Below are 19,231 nucleotides of genomic sequence, written 5' to 3'. Positions count from 1 at the left end.
GAAATCGAAAACAGCATCTTAAATATTTTGGGATTTCCATACTTATTTTTAAAATTGGTTTTATTGAAATGAAATTAAACTTAATTTGTGTGTTTGGTTATCAGTTGTGAGCTTTCTGATTCACAAGCTTTACATGATTCGTTAATTGAAATCGAACACGATGTCAAATTACATTAGCATTTTTATTTAAGCTTTAACAAGCTTGATACATTAAAAAGGATTTAATGAATGCGAATTCTGAATACTTTTATTTCTTCTGATATTTTGACTAAAGTTTTAATGTAAAAATACATTTGCTAAAATTTCTTCTACCTAAGCAATAATTCATGGACTTGATGAAATATTTGATTACACACAATATGATGAAATCTGTTGTTATCCTGCAGAAATATGTATGTACATACGCATATGTAACTCCAAAGCATTACGTAAGGAGCTTACGTTGGTGTCGTAAGCCGCTATAAAGTGCGCGAAAAGAAGCTGCGCGTCCTCTGCCAAGGACAATGCCCAACAGCATCCTGCCTTCCCGTGTCCTTTGTCCCCTCTACCTCCCCGTTCTCTCCCACATATTTCAATGACGTGATGAAATTCCATACTCTACCTATGTGTTTACCCAATATTTGTGACGTCAACGAAACGTTTATCGTATTTAAAGCGCGTTTGGAAATTTAGTATAAGCCGTAACCGCAAAAACAAAATTACTGAGAGATGAAAGTACAACAACAACTACATATGCAGAGGGGGAGATGCAAGAGAGAATAAGAACATGAGCGTAAATTTCCCAACGCAAAAACAATGTACTACGCTACACGTAAAAAAATCAGTGCTGTTTTTCCATTGGCCTAACATATTTTTTCAACCTTATAGACTTTATTATACCTCCTCTTTAATAAGTAAAGAGGCTTCTGGTATTTGAGAGAATATCTCTCTAATACCATCACAGAATGAATAGCCATACACAGCACGTATTTTCTCTCTGTGCATCGGTGTATTTGGAGTGCTTTTCTGCCGCTGTGCCGCTGCGAACGTCGACGAGGGAGGCCCGTCTATATCAATGCTATCAGTCGTTTTTGCGAATTCGAGGCGCGCGGTTCTGTTCCAGAAGCCCGCAGGAGGATTCCATTGGAACGAACCACTGATTTTGTCGTACATGTCCAAGTAACGGTGTGTTTTAAGTGCGTGCATGTGAACTGCAATTTCGTCCGCCGCTGTATATTTTAATATAATTACGTGCCCTTTCTTTGTGCAAAAACGAAACAAATCGAAAAAGGGGGAGATAAAGGAAAGTCTCGCTCTTCAAAGGACAATTCAAGTTCACGAATTCGAGTGGGAAGCTGCAGGGGCAACAACAAAACACGTGTTTTTGTTTTTTACGCGGGTAAGTTCGATTTTCACCCGGTCTTTTGAACTCAGTTTGAGAGCCACTGGCCTTTTCGAAACAGCGACAAATAACACAGAACACAACAAATTTATACCAATCTGCCGGACAAAGTGATAAATTACCGGCTAGGGGGGAAAGCAGAAAAATATTTGAAAATAAATACAGAAACCCGAAACAACTTGAGTTCATTTTTAGTACAATGTGAAACCTGTGCGAAAATAGCAGTTTTATATATTCAAAATTTTCCACTTATTTTAATATATTGGAAAAAGAATTCATCTGATTATGCGATGCTTTTTGCACTAATGACTTTGTTATGATGATCTATTCTAAGAGATTTCAATATCTAAACTTGGAAGTTTTAAACAAGTTTTAAAATTATTTTTATGAAATTTCTATCAATCAAAAGTGGTATACATTATTTGTTAAGTGTCAGTTTCCGATCATAAATTAGAATTTACCCCAAATTATTTACAATACAATTGGCGCTAGTAATATTATATAGGGTTTATCTTGTCACGGGATACTGCAAACCATACCATAAATAATTAACACAGATTACCATCAGTATATAAAAACATTCGGAAAACTTGTTGAGCGTTAGGAAATATATTTTTTGACGTCAAAGATTGAGCCGGGAGGAAATGAAATTTTAAAATGAGCGTCAACGCAAAAAAATTTTGTTTGTAGATAAAAAGTGCGCCTGTACTAAGAATACTACACTTTTCAGTAATGGATTATAACCAGTTAAAGAAATTGTGTGAAAAATACATAAATTCATAAAGAAAGAGTGGGAAAAGTGAACTATTCCTAAGCGGCTTATCATGTCTTTTCCATTTCAATGGGTAAAATTGAAAGTGGTGCACTTGGTCAATCAGTGCATTCCCCTCTTTTGAATTTGTATAGTAGAAATATGTCAGGGGTTGGAGCTCCCTAGTCTTAGCACTTGCCATTCGAATGTTTCGACAGTAAACAATGATTAATTAGGGACTGTGACATGCGTTTCGGAACTGAACTATGTCTATAGGGTCGAGTGGGGAACATGTTATTCCGCCTTCGATGGGGGAAAAGCTTTGTGCTGAGTTAAGCGTAAACTTGATGAGACACTGGAACGTGCCAAATGTGCACATGGGCTGTAAACAAATTCGATTCATAAAATACACGATCTACACACTTATTTATGGCATGATCAATCCCACTCTGCCCGCGTTAAATTCCCGAACATAAGTTTCCCAACCGCAAAGTACTTCCAGGTATTCTGACCAGCGATCTGAAAAACCCCCCTGGGCAAACCTTTCTGACCAAGTTTTAGTCAAAATTCGATTTTATATTCGTATGGGAAGGGGCATTATAAAAACTGTAAAAGAATCACGTACTTTGCGGAATCTCGAGAAATTCGCAACATTTTCTACACGAAATAAAAACTTTTGTTTTTGTAGATCAATTGATAAGTTGATAGAACCCCATTGGAAACAACTTCGTTGCGCTGATAAGTAAATGGAATCGATTGAATGGGCTTTATGTGCACTTCAAACTGTAGACCCTGATCCAAAAAAGAAAGTAACTGATTAAGTGGAACGGTAAAGTTCAAAGGAAATGTATCTTATTTATCAAAGCTCTTTGGTTTTTCGGTTATTGAACCGAAAGATACTTCTAAACTACAAAACCTTATCTCAACTTGTAGGATTTTTAAACATTGTTAACTCACTTAAATAATTCACTATGATAATATTTGTCGCTATAAGGATTCTTAGCTATACCAAGAATTTGCAATGTTATTTTGTCGATATAGTTTGCGGAATGGAAAATAAATAAGAAGTAAACCTTAGTCAGACTTTGTTTACACTACACCCCCTTTCTCCGGTTTTCATTTATTCGTAACCAAACTCGCTTGGTTCATCGAAGTCAATCCATTTACATTATTTTACGAGTCAGGTGCTTATCCACTAAACACAACACTTTGTGCAGGTGTACATAGCAAAAAACCAAATCCAATTAACTCGGTCTAGTTCAAGCGCAAAACCACTATTTTACAGTGAATTCTTTAGAAACAAAAAGGGGATTTTTGTGTGAAATCCCTAGATTTGCATATTGGAAAATTAGCTGCGGGGAATGTGAGTTTTCCCCCAGCCACAATGCATCGGAATGAAAAGCGGTAATGGGAGAAATTAACATCACGTGTCGCGACAGGTAATTGACAAGGGGGCGGAAAGGGGCGGTGGGTGGTTGTAATTCAATCGAAGCATTGTGACGTCAGGGAACTCGGTCGTTTCACCTGCCAAATGTAAACAAACTGCAGTGACCCACACATAGATGCGATTACAAGATACAGATAGGTACATTCCGATGGCCTTGGCCATGTTGACTCATTTGTGTGATTGGCTTTTAATCAATGGAAGGTGTTGACAACTATTTGCATAACGAAAGTGAAATAGCACATTTCTCTGTCAAGTTCATGTGGCTAATTTTGCATATATGCTTATCTCTTTATATGTATGTATCTTTTTGAATTTAACTCAACGCACTGGCTACAAGAAAGTGGATAAAAATAATGCGTAAGAATTTTCTGTGACGTCAAGTTGGAAAATCAAAGGCGCATAAACTGTTGGCGACACCCACACTTTGGCTGGGAAAATGTGGGATATTTTCCTGCAGCCAAACAAGTTGAAAAGTTCTCGGTGGAAAGGAAATGTTGGGCAATTTATTGCTAGAAATATTTATAGACATCAATATAGAAAATAGATTTTCCCTATCTTTTTTACATATTAAAAACCAAGCCCCTTCATTGACAAATAGAAATTCCATAATTTCACTCTAAGCAAAGTTGAAAAGAGTTCAAAACCACTTTTTTATGACGCTTGGATCAATGATCTCATTGTACACGTTTCAAAAATTAAAATCATTAAAATATGAATGAATTTACATACGTACTGGATTTTTTTCAGATAATCTTGTTTAATTGGTAATAACACATTTCGCACTTCGTTTACAGAATTTCTGGTTTGCTCATGTTAAGAATAATATATTAACCGGCAGCATCACGTACTATAAAGTGTTATTAAAATTACAATTTACTATATACATTCTGTGAACTTTTGTTGAAATGTAGTTCCTCTTCCCATCAGCTGTTCCATCTACGGAAGTTTTGGGTTTTTCCGCGAATTCTGTGCGAATACTAATCAGATCGCAGTCAGACTCGATAAGTCAACAAATAATTCGCGCACCTGTAAGCTCTCCTCCATCCACTAAAACAATCAGTCAATCAACTGCAGTGACGCTGATGACTACTTTTCAATTCAATTCACTTTTTCTATGGATCTGCCGAGTTACGCACTGGCATATATCAGATTACCTTTAGTACAATTCAGCAAACGGAAATGGATCATTAAATGCCAGATTAGCGGGTGCAAAAAAAGTGCTAATTAAAACTGGTAATTTGCCGTTATAAATGTCACTTCAACTTTGAGCTAAACTATTTTGTTTCAGCTAATCTTCAAAGGAAATTGCAAAATGAATTGCATAATAGAAAGCCGTTTTAAACTTTGAGCGCTGTTAACATTAAATATTTACTAAATAAGTTACCTGACTATTTCAACGTAACCAATTTGTTACGACTCCTTTTAAATTTAGCTTAAAGCCTTTGTTCTTCTCGTTCACAAATATATAAATTCTCCATATTTAACTTTTTGAAAAACGACATTACATTCATTTTGGTTGTATTTATAAATTTGCATCTGTTTTCTTGGAGATTTCGTAACGGGGTTTGCTCATTATCGTTGCAGCAAAACTCGTTTTTTGTGTCGGCTTATTTCAAAAAGGTTCTTTGTTCTTTTCACGCTGCCTACTAAATTAATTGAATTGCGGAAATCGCTGATAAGCGATATTACATATAAATTCGGTTAATCCAGGGATTAATTCGATTCGTACTTGAAGATTTCAGCCCGGAGACAAAAAAAAATGTCAAAACAAAACTATTAGATTTAACCTTGTACTTTGGGTTCAATGTTATTTAAGATTTTCATGGGCGGAGGCGTGAATTATTTAATACATTTTTAAAAAATACATTGGAATAATTCGACGAGCCTTCTGTGTGGTCTTAATTTCTTATCAGTGTTTTTTTTTTCAAAATTTTGTTTGTCGTTCGACTCAAAAGACTCGTATTTGCCTAGAAATAGGCGATATTTCTGTTATCAGGCTAAGAAAACACATGACAAAGTGTCAAAGAAAATTCCATCCACACGCGCCAAGCTAAAGATAGTAAATCAAAAGGCACGTCTATAATTTCCATTTAGATTCAAATTTCCATAATTTTTCACTTGAGCACTTCCCCTTTCAAATGGCAAAAGTGAAATTATGGTTTTGGGTATGTAATAACATGCGATTAAATCGCTCTCAAGTGGGGCAACTATTTTGCCGGGCATAATCGAAAACATTTACTACGAATTCTGCTATCTTGTTTATCCATCGTTACAGTTGATAGTAGCCTGTTGGATTGTGCAATCGGACAATTAATCAAGTAAACAAAAGATATATTAACCATACTTGCGTTATCCTTCGCCGATAAGTTGAACACGAGTGATAACAGCTCGTAAATGTGGGAAATCGGCGTTGAATCTTGAAACTCAATACGATAATGACACGAATTGGGCCACTTTATTGAAAGAGCCTTGTAAATGAGCAAGCTCAAGTGCAAAATGTGAATGATAAGAGTGTAAAGTGACTAAAGTGTGCTAATTGGGCATGGAAATCTAATAAAATACTTGTGCGACACATTAAATCTAACGAGGATCTCTCGGCTTGTCTTATCATCTGTACTATTTGAGTAAGGTATTAAATTAACTGCAGCTACCGTACAGAGCCACTTGGGATTATACGGACCTTGGGGGACTGCGATTCGCAATCGGTAGAGCTTTTTACATTTTCCAGCCACTAGGATCCCAGCACAAACAGCCGGCGAACGAGTGGAAAATGTGTGTGTGTTCAATATGTTCAATTATAAATTAATAATGTATATTTATTGAAATCGCCTGCCGATCCAGCACCAGCACCAGACGTCGTTCCACATGCTGGGCTGATAAACCCAGTGAACTCCTGGCGAATGCACTTGCCTCCATAGCATGCCCCCCATCCGCCGACAAATGATCGGCGAAAATTCCCATCTTTTGGGGCTCGTCCCCAAGATCCAGCCTGCGTCAATACGAGCCCACAATTGGCGCCTATAAATAATGTGATAAGCAGATTATGTCAACAGCAGCTAAATAATAATAATGGCAGTATACATTGGCGATAGTCGCTCATTACGCAAATCAATTGCAAAGACTTTGAACTTGTGCCATCCAAGAACATGGCTCCATTGGCCGACTTCACGGTTGATCAACGCCCATCGGCGTAGGCATTGCACCGTCCATGGGGCAATCTAATTCTTAAGCCACAAAGTAGCCTCTCATAGTTATAGCCATTAGTTCGTGCTTTTTAAATAGACTGCAAATGAAAGGGAATTTCAAGTATTGCTGATTTCAATAGAGTTCAAAGATTGATCGCGGTAATTTCGAAGTGTTAATCGCAGAAACTGATAGCGACGATCTTGAAGAATTCAACGCAGTGAGAGTTGATAAGCTAGAACTTATATTTTGAAGTGCTAAATAAGAATAGAAGCCAGTTTCACCTTTAAACGATTAATGATTAAAATAGGCAATTACATATAAGATCTGTTTTCTGTCTATCTAATAGTTTAAAAAGCTTTTGGCATTACAAGTTGTAAATCCTATTACTCATCCGCCGTGTTGTGTTAACCATCAAATCTTATCATATTAAGCAATACCATTATTAAGCCATGACTTTCCTCGGAATGCTTTTATATATTTTTATCTGAGCGCAAGCAGATCATAAAGATTTCTTTTAATCAAAGTAAAGTGCGCTCAATTGGCACTAATAAATTCTCGGCTAGGTATCCCGGCGATGCTCAGATATTTAAAATATTTTCGCTTTTCACTGAATTTAATAAGGAAATCTCTAGTTAAGGTTGCGCTGCGTGTGACTATTGCTACGATGATTATGATGGTGATGGTGATGATGATGATTTTGGGGGGTGTGTTCGGCGCCAGTTCTTCACTAGATTTGGACTATCTCTTGTCATATTTATAGCTCTACAAGCTGTCAATCAAAAGCTTTTGTCGCAGTCGCAGGCCCCGATTGACCGTTCCTAATAATGCACTCGACCTGCGATTTGTGGCTGCACATAAATACTTCGAATGCCAAAACGCGAACCATATCTGGGAATGGTGTTATATGGAAATCTATTGGTTCGTAAACCGAAATACACTGGGGGGTGACATGGCTGCGATAAGGTCGTGCGATAAGCCCAATTGCCGATACCGAAATATACCCCCTTGTGGGAAGTGGATCCAATATCGCCACGCTGGAGCTTCATGGTGATAAGGATATGTGATAATAGCACCTCCTACATGCCAAAATTGAGCCTTCTTTCTGCTGTCTGCCTGACTGTCTGACTAACATAAACAATTTGATCGATGGTTGTAGCCATCCAATACACTTTTTTTTGGCAATAAATTGGTAATGTATTTTGGTGGCAGATAAGACCTTTGCACATTGTTGTGATAAACTGTGCCCTGTCAAATATTTATGGGTTAAGGTGTTCAAACGCTTATCAGGGTAGCGTTAAGAGCCATTTGAATACATTTATTGAATGGAAAGCCTATAAAGTTGATTTAATTATTATTCAGAAGGCTGACAATACAATTATAAAGTACTCCAAATAAGTTACTTATTTGCGTAGATACTTTATTCTTTCTTCATATATTCTTCAAATATACCCTTCATAGCTCTTTAAAGCTGGATTATGATTCATTTCCAGTAAAACACAACAAACAAAAATGTCACAGGTGTTTCTGAAACTTCCTCAACGATAACATATTTTATTTACTTGTTTACTTGGCGATATATCTTCTATTGTTTGATTCATTTACACACTTTTTCGATCCACAACTCAAATGCACAGTTTGAGAGCAATTGTTGAAAGTGGAAAAATAGGAATAAAACTTTTTCGTAAGGAAAAGCTTTCGCACGAACAAGCTTTTTGTCCGTTACCAAACCAAAAATTGGAAATGGCACTATCTAAAAAAATATTAATTATAATAAATGAACAAATATTTAATATTAGAAGTATAAATTAAAAATGGTTTCTATAATAATTTATTTATTATTTACCTAATATCTTTGTGTATATGTTTTTTTATTTACAAAAGAATATTATTTAATTTATTCTAGCAAATTCTCCTTAAAATAATCGTGATTACTAAAACGTCTAAAAAAATCATGAAAAAAAGGGTCCAGATTAAATTTTTATTTTTAATAAAATTAAATTTTTAACCTCCTTCTCACTTGGAAATTTCATTTTTTCATTTCAGGAACCTCAGTAAAAATACGCAATCTGTGATCGTTGACTGTGAGTAAACAAAGAACACACATTAAACTATAATATAAACATTTTAATTTATGCTACGTCAGCTAGACATTGACCCAAAATTAAGAGATACATTTACAGCAACAAAGAGCTTTAATTTAAATAAACACGAATAAAAGTCGCAGTGATTTTAAAACAAATTTCACCAGTTTATGGAGAAATTGCATGTCTTTGCTCGCATTTACTTTGCCAAGGACAGGGCAGCCGCTTTTGTGGCCCAAAATATATGCATGTGTATATCCATAGATACATTCACCTTGAGGTCGCCGTCGAGGACGAATTATTGATTTTGGGCCCTGCTGGCGGCGGGTGGCTAAGCAGAGTTTATCAAATTCGGAGCTGTTTACATCATGTTGGCCCTGTCACAAGTTCAAATGTAGGTCGTACTTAAAAGAAACAAAAATGGCTTTGACTTGTGGGTGATTATGGTGGGTCAGCAGAAATAATTGGTGGCTGCACTTGAACCAACAGCCAGGCAAATCGCGTGATTTTCGTGCGCCAACGAATGATTTTCGTAAGCAAGTGCAGAGAAATATTTACATTTGCTCTCAGAAAAAAAATAAAACAGACACAAAAGTATGATACATATTTATTTAGTTTTCTTTGGCATGCGAAAGGGGCTCGTTTTACGCTGTAGCCGTTTGTGATTGGTTCAGATTTTTGGGGCTTGGCTTCCGTGACGTCACACGGCGCACGCCCCTCTAAACAGCGATACATATATATGTATCTATCAGATACATCAACACGAATGCGTGACGTAGCTGCTGCTGACGTAGTTTCACTGAACTGGCCAACAAATTGCAGAGCCTATGTCAACTTGGCCCAGTGCTAATGAGCTTTCTGTTGCATAACGCCGTTGGTATTTTATCGTCTCACCCTTTTGGCCCTTTCCACCGAGTAATTAGTATGTATAGTGTTGTGCTGCGTGCGCTGGTTGTAGATACAGATACTTTTTCCAGCATATACTTTCTGTATCTACGCAAACGCTTTCGCAGCAGGTGAGCCTGCTTTTAGGCGCTCTGCGAGCCTGTTCCCAGCGTGGAGCGTGCCAAATGTTTGGTTGTGTTCCAAGTCCCGCCACAAGCTGCGCGTTAACGCCCCCTGCCACCAGCGGGGGGTTAATGCTGGCGGGCACAAGGACAAGGTTAAGGGTGCTCGCCAAGCGCGTTTGCAAAACGATAAAGGGGTTGCGTTAGAACAAGCTCACTGTGGCAAACTTTTAAAGTGCGTACAGTGAAAAAAATAAGATAAGCTTAAGCCATTATCATATGTTTTATATACGGGTTATTAAAAATGTCTCTAGTACTATAATGATCGCTCTAAAAAATTTAATCATTTATTCTTTAATTTATTATATTAATATATTGGTATTTTATGCAAATATGTAAAGAAGAAAATAAGGAAATTTTAAACATTGTCTTTATGTTCTTCATTGCCTTAACATTCCTTTTATAACTTTTTATAACATACTTCATGTACTTAAATATTTGTTAGGCTTTTTTAAGATTTTAATGTCTGCGCAAAACCTTTCCTGAGTATCTGTATGTATTTTTATAAATACCCATGTGCCTAACTAAAGTATAAAATGCGGAATGCATTTCACGTGCATATGTAAACATTTTAATGTCTGAGAGAGGTTGCAATAAAAATTCCTGAAATTTAAAAATAATTTCACGTGCTTGTTTAAAGAGCATTTGTATGCAGCAAATTTCCATAAGTTGTCACCAAGAAATTGATTCTGGCCCTTAACCATTTCCATATGAGAAGTGTATTCTAATTATCTGACCCATTTATGGCTTTTGAGCAGTGTCAGTGTTTGTTTATTAAAACAATCCAAAGAGTGAAAATGCTTATTTTCACCCACCTAAAGAGGCAATCCATTATGCTCAGTGGCAGCCGCATTTTCCGGCCAAACAACAAACGTGATCCATTGAACGTACCCCCACTCGCAGCTAGGTAAACAGTACTCTCCGCCTGGCCAAATGGAATTGGAAATGATAATGGAAATTCTACAATTTGAACAAGCATCGAGTGTGCCCAAAGATATATCTATAGATCCACGTACCCCCCGATTCCGTAGGTGGAAGGAGAGCGAATGCATTTGTTCGGCTGGCTTTGTATCTATATAATCTATCTGTGCATACGGAAGTTCAGTAAAGATAAAGACACGTGGGCAACTATATAGTTTAAGTGCATTTTAATCTCCTTTTACCATGGCTTTCCGTTATAATAAACAAATGGATTTTCTTTTCTTTACCTGTATATTTTTACGCTAAAAAGAAAGCGAATATTAATAATACAACATTTTAGATTGTTAATTAAAATGTTTAATGTTTTATAACAATAATTAAATTTAGATTAAAAAAGATGTCATGGGGATATATAAAACATAGTTAATATACATCATATGTTATTTAAGAATATTAAAAGATATTCTACAAAATTATTCAAAGGCCTTGAGTTTATTGATATTAAAATTAGTTTTAAAATTTTTCAATAAGTTAAATACGTTAAACAAGTTTGCCTAAAATGGATAGGTACCATTCATATCAAGGTTCTCAATCAGAGCAAATTACGGAATAGTCCTTCGACAATTCGAAGTCAATTGGAGATGCATAAATCAGCATTGCCTTGATTTAATGCAGAGGCAGATGCAAAATGCGGATACCCAGGAGAAGGAGATGCAGCCCATAAGCTGGACTGTGCATCGAAAGTTGCATCCACATGCACATGCACACGTACAGCGACATCCATGCCGCGTCGTTGAATGCAATTTCAAGCAGAACGATCCGAAATAAAAATCCAAAAATCTGAGCAACGTAGGCGCCTGCAATTCCAGTTTGGATTTTGCCGCCAAGAGTCAATAGCCTCCTATGGATATAGTCTTCACCCCAATGTATGGTCGCTGGAGAGCGGTACCAGACCAGTTTCCCGAGGCGGCCCAAGACCAAAGCGAAAGAGAGCCAGCAAGAGAATCCGGGGAACTGGGAGAGCGGCAAGTCCACATAGCAGAGCCCGGCGGAGGCCTTTTTAGTGTTTGGCGCGCCATTTGCTAGCCAACATTCGTTGCGTGCGGTTAAAGATACAAAGATACTCCCGGCGCACAAATAAGATACTCGCGAGTGCCACTGTGGAAACATCGATGAGCCAACCGATACATATCCGAAAATATCCATATATCTTAAACGAAACTCGTGTCATATCGCCCAGTTCACTGGCTAATTAGAAGGGCCAAAATAATACATTTTTTGGCCAGCAACATGTTTGATTGTTGATGCGCATGCGCCCTAAAGTATTCCATGCTACGTGGGTGGCCGACGTGTTAAAGGACAAAAAACGCAAGCCAAAGGACATTTCTCAGACGTTGACGCATTGCTTAACATTATCACATCGACAAAGCTAAAGTGCAGTTCAAAGTGAGAAAACGCGGGCAGAAATAAACGGATAATCGCCGAAGAATATTGAAATACATATCCCCCATCGTAACTGTGCAATCCTACCGAAGTTTACATAATCCCTACGATATGTCCACCGCATCGTCGAGCAACTCCAGCGGCGAGGAGGCCAACAAAAAATCGGGATCCAACAACGAGGAGAGCTCCCACCTGCTGGAATCCGCCGAAAATGGAGCCAAGTACGGCTCCAGACAGCCGGTCAAAATCGTCAAAGCCAGCGATAATGGACGCACCAGCTCCACCCCACATGTACGCAAAGATTCGCATGTTTTCATAGATACGAGCACTGAGAAAAATGAGACGTATATAAGTTTGAAATTTTGCAAATTATGATTAATTTAACTTATGTTTAAAGAAACAAACTATGAGAGATTAATGATTAAGGGAATCATTAATTTTTCTTTGCGCTCTATATTTGTGCTTTTTTTTCTCAGTGCTTGCTTAACTTTAGTTAATTAACGCTGTCCAGCTGGCCAAGTTATAATGCATCTTTTGATGTTGACCTTGGCTGAGAGACCACGGCGAAAGTCCAATTAACGCAGTGTGAAAAACGCGACAGGAAATAAAGTTGCTTAAGCAGCAAATATACGGCTGCTCTCAATATAAAATAATCAAGTTGTGATGCCTTTCCAAAGTAAGGGCATTCAAAATCTGCGTTGTAGCTCCAAATATTTGCTCAAAATAGGCAAACAATCTTTGTTGTTGGAGAAGTAAATGCGGTGCTGAAAGCAGAAAGATGTTGCCGCTAAAAGATACGAGATATAAATAGTTTACCAGGCAATTATCAGGCTGAAATGAGTATTTTTCCAATTCCAAAAGCTATCTCTATCAAGCGAGCACAAACAAAGAAAATAGAGTATAAACTTAACATACATGTATTTTATGCGATAAACAATGAAAACACAATCATGTTTTTCAGTGGACTTTATCTTAAATCCAGTACGTTTTGCTACATACTGGTAGCTAAGCGTTCATTGATGGATCGCACAGCTTATCAAACTAATGAGTTCCGTTCCAAAAACAATGTGGAAACTTTCTATTTTTATTTGGTTTTATGTTGAACAAGGTCACAATAGGCAAAAAAATGCTATAAAATACAAATCATTACCTATAGAAAAGTCAATTTGACTCGCAAAGAATAATGAGATAATTGAGCACTTCAAAAATAGGGGCGTATTCCCGATTCCCCGAAGGTAGAAACTAGAAAAAAGAATTGTCATACGGATTTGTTTTGGAATAACCCAAACATTCATGTTTATGAATTTTATCACTCAAATTCAATTGAAACTCGTTTCACAGAATTCCCAAAATGAGTCAACAATTTTGTGGGTGTTTATTTTAGTACAAAGAACACACGCATTAAATAAATGTGCAACCCCTTTGAAAACTCAAAAAAAAAATGAACTTATATAGACACTGAAATGATTTTATGACTATCATTTGAATACGTTTTAAAATGCGACCCACAAAATTATAAAAAACTCGACCAGTTCGATAACAAAGTGTGGCACATTTTTCGAATATCAATGAGTTGCCCTAAATGGTTCGCTATAATGGTTATAAAGCCATCATCGTTTTCACTTTCATTGTCATCGTAATAACCACCAAATTAAGCCATTATAAAACAACTTTCAATATTTTTGGGTATAATATTAAGAGTACCATTATAAGCTCAAGGCCTAGGGATTTGAGAAAATATTTAAAGAAGATGGGTGCACATTTATTGAGGTATTTTGAAAGACAAATAATCTTAATAATTAAAAAAAAAGTTCTCTAAAAATGCGGTAGGAATTTTCGAACTATTTTTATGCAAATTATATGACCAGTGGCCCGGGATTATTGTGCATATTTTACCCTAGACCACTCAATAATTATGGAGTATTTAAGCGGAATTGCTCTATATGCTCTACAGTTAACCAGTTTAGTGGAATGCCACAAGGCATATTAAATTACCATTCTTACTTATGACGCGCACCGTTGCGCCTGCCACTGACATTGAAACGAACTTGGACCTCCGCCCATTTAGCCAGTATCATCAACGGGCTTGCTGGGGGGATTTAGCAGCCGAAAGTGGGGACTTGGGTGCCTAGAGCTGCCTTTAACTGGCAGTAATACTAAATTTAGATACAGAACGACAGGCAGGCAATGGATTGACCACATCAGCCGCAGACGGAACTCAAACGAACCAAGGCACAGAATCGTGGACAGATATCGATTTCAGACGCGAGATTTGAACGCTTCGCTTACTAGCGACTGGCAATCTGGAGGTGTGTCACCCAGTCGACCAGAGCAAAGTGACAGTTAATATGTGGGCGTATACATATATGTACGTCTGTGCTGCTGCCACATGGCCTTCTCCTTTTTCCAGCTGCAAATCTCGGCCTGCATTTTCACGGAAGTGATTTGTTCTCTGCTCCTTCGTTTCGCGTGGGTCGCCAGATTGGCAATGGAACTTTGAGTGGGATTCGCCAGTGGGCGGCGACACATGCGATGTGGCAAGTTATAGGCGACGAAGAAATAGCCATAAATTACACATATGCGCCGGGCGAAATGGCTTTTATGATAGTCTCTTAGACATGCAATATGCAATAAGCGAAAATATTATGATAATGAGCCGTATTGTATCTAAGATCTGTAAAAAAATCCATTTGAAAATCTCTAAAGAAATCCATTTAGAAATCTCTAAAGAAATCCATTTAGAAAAAAATGCATTTCACCTCGATTTAATTCAACAATTATTACTTTTTTTCAAATGGAATTCACGCTATGCTAACAAACAACAAAATATATTGTGTAGATGTTGCCAATATAAAAACAAGCTTTGAATTTGTTGAAAACAATTCGAACAGGCCCCCTTTTTTGGTACAAAAATGTACAAATCACGTACAACACGTGCCAAAAGCAAAGTAAGAGGATATGTATTGACTATTGGCTATATTCAGAATTTAATTGGAACAACTATATAATATTTTTGTTTCTGTAAATTAGTGAAAATATGTTTATTTGTTTAGAGTACCGTGTCATAGGTCAAGTTTACTCAAAATAGAATATATTCAATCTTGAAACACGCCCCTTTTAAGCACAGAAAATAAAGCACTGTTTTGTTTATAAACATGAAAATATCTTAAAAAGCTTTTGATAAATAAAAGCTGTGCTGAATGCCGGTCTGCAATATTCTTAAACACGTTTATAGATGGAATTTGGGCAACTTACTGATTAGGCACGCGATAACCTAAGCCATATGTACATATGTATATATATAGGCCGATTCCACGGTAATTTATGGCCAATGAACGGAAGTCAATGAGTATGGTTAACAATGTGGTCAAACACTACATATATGAGTAGTTAATTGGTGCTGCTTGAGTGATCTCAACACCTTGAAAGGGGACTAAAATAAAAGGGGAATGTATATTTTTCTAAAAAATATCTATAAGTAGAATGGATTCGAAGTGAGTGGCTAATACTAATGGGTTATTTTGGCATAATGTTTATCTTTAATGCGGCTTAAATCATTACGTGTAGCTATGGTAAACGTATGTAGATTAGAACTCTATAATTAGGTAATTTCCATTTACTTAATCTCCGCCTTATCTCAGAAACTCTATCAGCTTATGCTTAAAAGTACAAGTACAAGAAGTTTCATTGATCAAGTGCCGGACTTAAGAACATTCAAGTGGAAACACATGGACATAATAATAGTACTTTGCGTCTCAATTTTATAAGTTCCCATGCGGCATCCCTAACTTCAAATACTGCCACCGATTCCTCGGGTGTCTTATGGGATTTTCCTGTCCATATAAGCTTGGTGACCCGGACCACTCGGCGTATGAATGATATTCAGTGGCGAGTGCGCGCGAACTTACCTTTATTTGGGTGCTACTTCTGTTTATGTGACTGGTATAATGAAATAATGAAGCACTTGAGTCCAATCGGAATGGGAAGAGCATAGCCATGGCCCCTAGTTATTTTTCGTATATTTATTTTTTGGGGCCGGGAGAGTGCAATAAATACTATCGGACCTCCAATAAATGTCCTAATCACTGAGCGGGGGTTCTGACCTTATCAAGAACCATGGCATGATAATACTTGCAGGTAGCTAATAGCTGGCCCCCAGTCTAAGTCAGTTGGTCAGAGCAGAAAGATCTAATTAAAAGTGAAAAGTAATGCATTATTTTTAATAAGGATATGTGTATATTTACTTTAATTTACATAGCTTATATCTTGAACGAAATATGTTGATCAAGGACATTGATCCTGTTGCTCATTAATCTTTAATACTTCTTATAGAAGTATTAACAGAATAAGCAATATTATTAATTTAAGCCAGTATTTACAATTTTACAATTTACTTATCAAATCCTTCAACCTTTGCAGGATCAGGAGAATCTACTGGGCAACATGGTGCACACGTCGACTTCGAATAACTCCCAGAAGTGGCCACAATATGTGGCCGCATTGGCCGCAGCTGGTGGCGCCTTCGCCGCCGGTACCGTCCTGGGTTGGACATCGCCGGCCGAAACGGAGATCGTTGATCGCGGCGAAGGATACGACTTCACTGTCGACAAGGATCAGTTTTCGTGGGTGGGATCGGCCATGACCCTGGGTGCCGCCTGTGTGTGCATTCCCATTGGCTTCCTGATCAACATGATTGGCCGAAAGTGGACCATGCTGTTTCTGGTGTTGCCCTTCATCCTCGGTTGGGCCTTGCTCATCTGGGCGGTCAATGTGGGTATGCTGTATACTTCGCGTTTCATCCTCGGTATCGCCGGTGGAGCTTTCTGTGTAACGGCTCCCATGTACACGGGTGAGATTGCCCAGAAGGAGATTCGCGGAACGCTGGGCAGCTACTTCCAGCTGATGATAACCATTGGTATCCTGTTCGTCTATGCCGTCGGAGCTGGTGTGAACATATTCTGGTTGAGCATCATTTGCGGCATTCTGCCCCTCATCTTTGGCGCCGTCTTCTTCTTCATGCCGGAATCGCCCACCTACTTGGTAAGTTTTTTAGATTTTCAGTTTCACCAAAGAAATTTTAAAGCCCTTAATTTCTATTAATACATCTTATGAATATTATTTCCGAAGAAACACCCTGTAAATTAATATCTCAAATGGCGCACTATAAAAATAATCCATTGGTCAGATATAATCTGCGAGTCAATCAAGATTAAGTCGTGGGCAAACCCACCTTGTATATCTAAAAGATACGAAACCACCACGAGTTTGCCATCAAAACCAGAAAACCCTTTTCAAGTGTAATTCTACGTGTTTAATTTCCAAATCCCCATTGACAGGTTTCCAAAGATCGGTCGGAGAACGCCATCAAGTCCATTCAATGGCTACGTGGCAAGGAATACGATTACGAGCCAGAGCTGGCGGAGCTGCGTGAAACCGACCGGGAAACCAAGGCCAACAAGGTCAACGTGTGGGCTGCTCTGAACCGTCCCGTCACCCGGAAGGCTTTGGCCATCAGCATGGGTCTTATGTTCTTCCAGCAGGTCTGCGGTATCAACGCTGTTATTTTCTACGCTTCGAGGATCTTTTTGGTGAGTGTGAATAGGATTGTTCTTTATATCCAATTATTAATCAATAATTATCCCATTGCCTCCATTTCAGGAAGCCAACACTGGCATCGAGGCTGAGTGGGCATCGATCCTGATCGGTATCATGCAGGTGGTGGCCACCTTCGTCTCCACCCTGGTAGTGGACAAGCTGGGCCGTCGCATCCTTCTGTTGGCCTCAGGAATTTCCATGGCCGTTTCCACCACCGCCATCGGAGTGTACTTCTACCTCCAGAAACAGGACCCGGCACAAGTGGTGAGTCTGGGCTGGCTCCCAGTGGCCAGTCTGTGCCTGTTCATCATCATGTTCTCGATCGGCTATGGACCGGTGCCATGGCTGATGATGGGAGAGCTCTTCGCCACCGATATCAAAGGATTCGCTGGATCGCTGGCCGGAACATCTAACTGGCTTTTGGCCTTCGTGGTGACCAAGACGTTTGTGAACTTGAACGATGGCCTGGGAATTGGCGGAACCTTCTGGCTATTCGCTGGTCTGACTGTTCTGGGTGTGATATTCGTTTTCTTCGCCGTTCCGGAAACCAAGGGCAAGAGTCTTAACGAGATTCAGCAGGAGCTGGCTGGCAACCGGTCGACTCCACAAGCTATTTCCGCGGAAAAGTAAAGGGGCAATGTCCACCTGAGGAGCCCGAAGGCAAATCGCAATTCGCAAACCGGAAGGCGAAAGTCGGACCGGAAATCACTGTTAACTTGCTGTTAATATACGTTCGATTTAAGTTCGCGTTTAGTGCAAGACTTTTGGCGTTTTCGATGGATGAATTTGTTTTTAGAATTTAATATCCGCATAGATTTTCGGTTAAGCATAGCAAGATTCAGATGAAGATGAAGAAAATTGCAGGAAACTATAACTAAGAGCGAAGACTGAAGGTCAACTGCAGAAAAGCCGCGATAATATTTTTTTGCAGCCATAGAAAAGACAACAGCAATTTAAGAAAAAACATATATACCTATATATATATCCATATAATGTATGTATGCTTATTTAGTGTTATTCATTCAACCAACGAAATCTGTTTTACAAAATTTTAAGGCATACTTTCATTTGTTCGGATTTTTAAGCTGTTTTGCAAGCATTTGTTCGATAATTCTTAATCTAATTGTACTATATTGTATGTCTATGTATATGAACTTTATGTATGTGTAGCTGTTTGGGTCTAAATTTCAAGAAGCATTCAGTCGATTCACTTAGCATAGCTCAATTAAGTTGTAAGACACGCCATTTGCCAATATATTTATTTACGCCAAGTTAGCGAGAGGAAGATGTTTATATTTTATTTAATAAAACCAAAATATACACATTATTTTTTAATAATTTTCCAACCGATATTTGAAT

General features: G+C 38.1%; 1 protein-coding gene across 2 annotated transcripts; it reads left to right on the top strand.

Moving 5' to 3' along the window:
* The first annotated feature begins 1,077 nt into the window (after positions 1-1,077).
* Positions 1,078-19,210, top strand: LOC117141907 (facilitated trehalose transporter Tret1). 2 transcript variants are annotated; one of them, XM_033305622.1, is made up of 5 exons: positions 1,078-1,378; positions 8,809-8,846; positions 16,697-17,317; positions 17,614-17,865; positions 17,936-19,210. In XM_033305622.1, exons 3-5 carry the CDS (start codon positions 16,721-16,723, stop codon positions 18,500-18,502), a joined length of 1,416 nt encoding a protein of 471 aa, XP_033161513.1. In that variant the 5' UTR covers positions 1,078-1,378; positions 8,809-8,846; positions 16,697-16,720; the 3' UTR covers positions 18,503-19,210. The 2 variants fall into 2 exon arrangements, with proteins under 2 accessions (XP_033161513.1, XP_033161512.1); XM_033305621.1 differs by lacking the exons at positions 1,078-1,378; positions 8,809-8,846 and adding an exon at positions 11,903-12,568.
* Positions 19,211-19,231: the final 21 nt, after the last annotated feature.

The sequence above is a fragment of the Drosophila mauritiana genome, chromosome 3L, assembly GCF_004382145.1.
Source record: "Drosophila mauritiana strain mau12 chromosome 3L, ASM438214v1, whole genome shotgun sequence".
Classification (NCBI taxonomy): Eukaryota; Metazoa; Arthropoda; class Insecta; order Diptera; family Drosophilidae; genus Drosophila; species Drosophila mauritiana.
The sequence above is the reverse complement of the archived record's forward strand: the minus strand, read 5'-3'. Positions and strand labels throughout refer to the sequence as shown.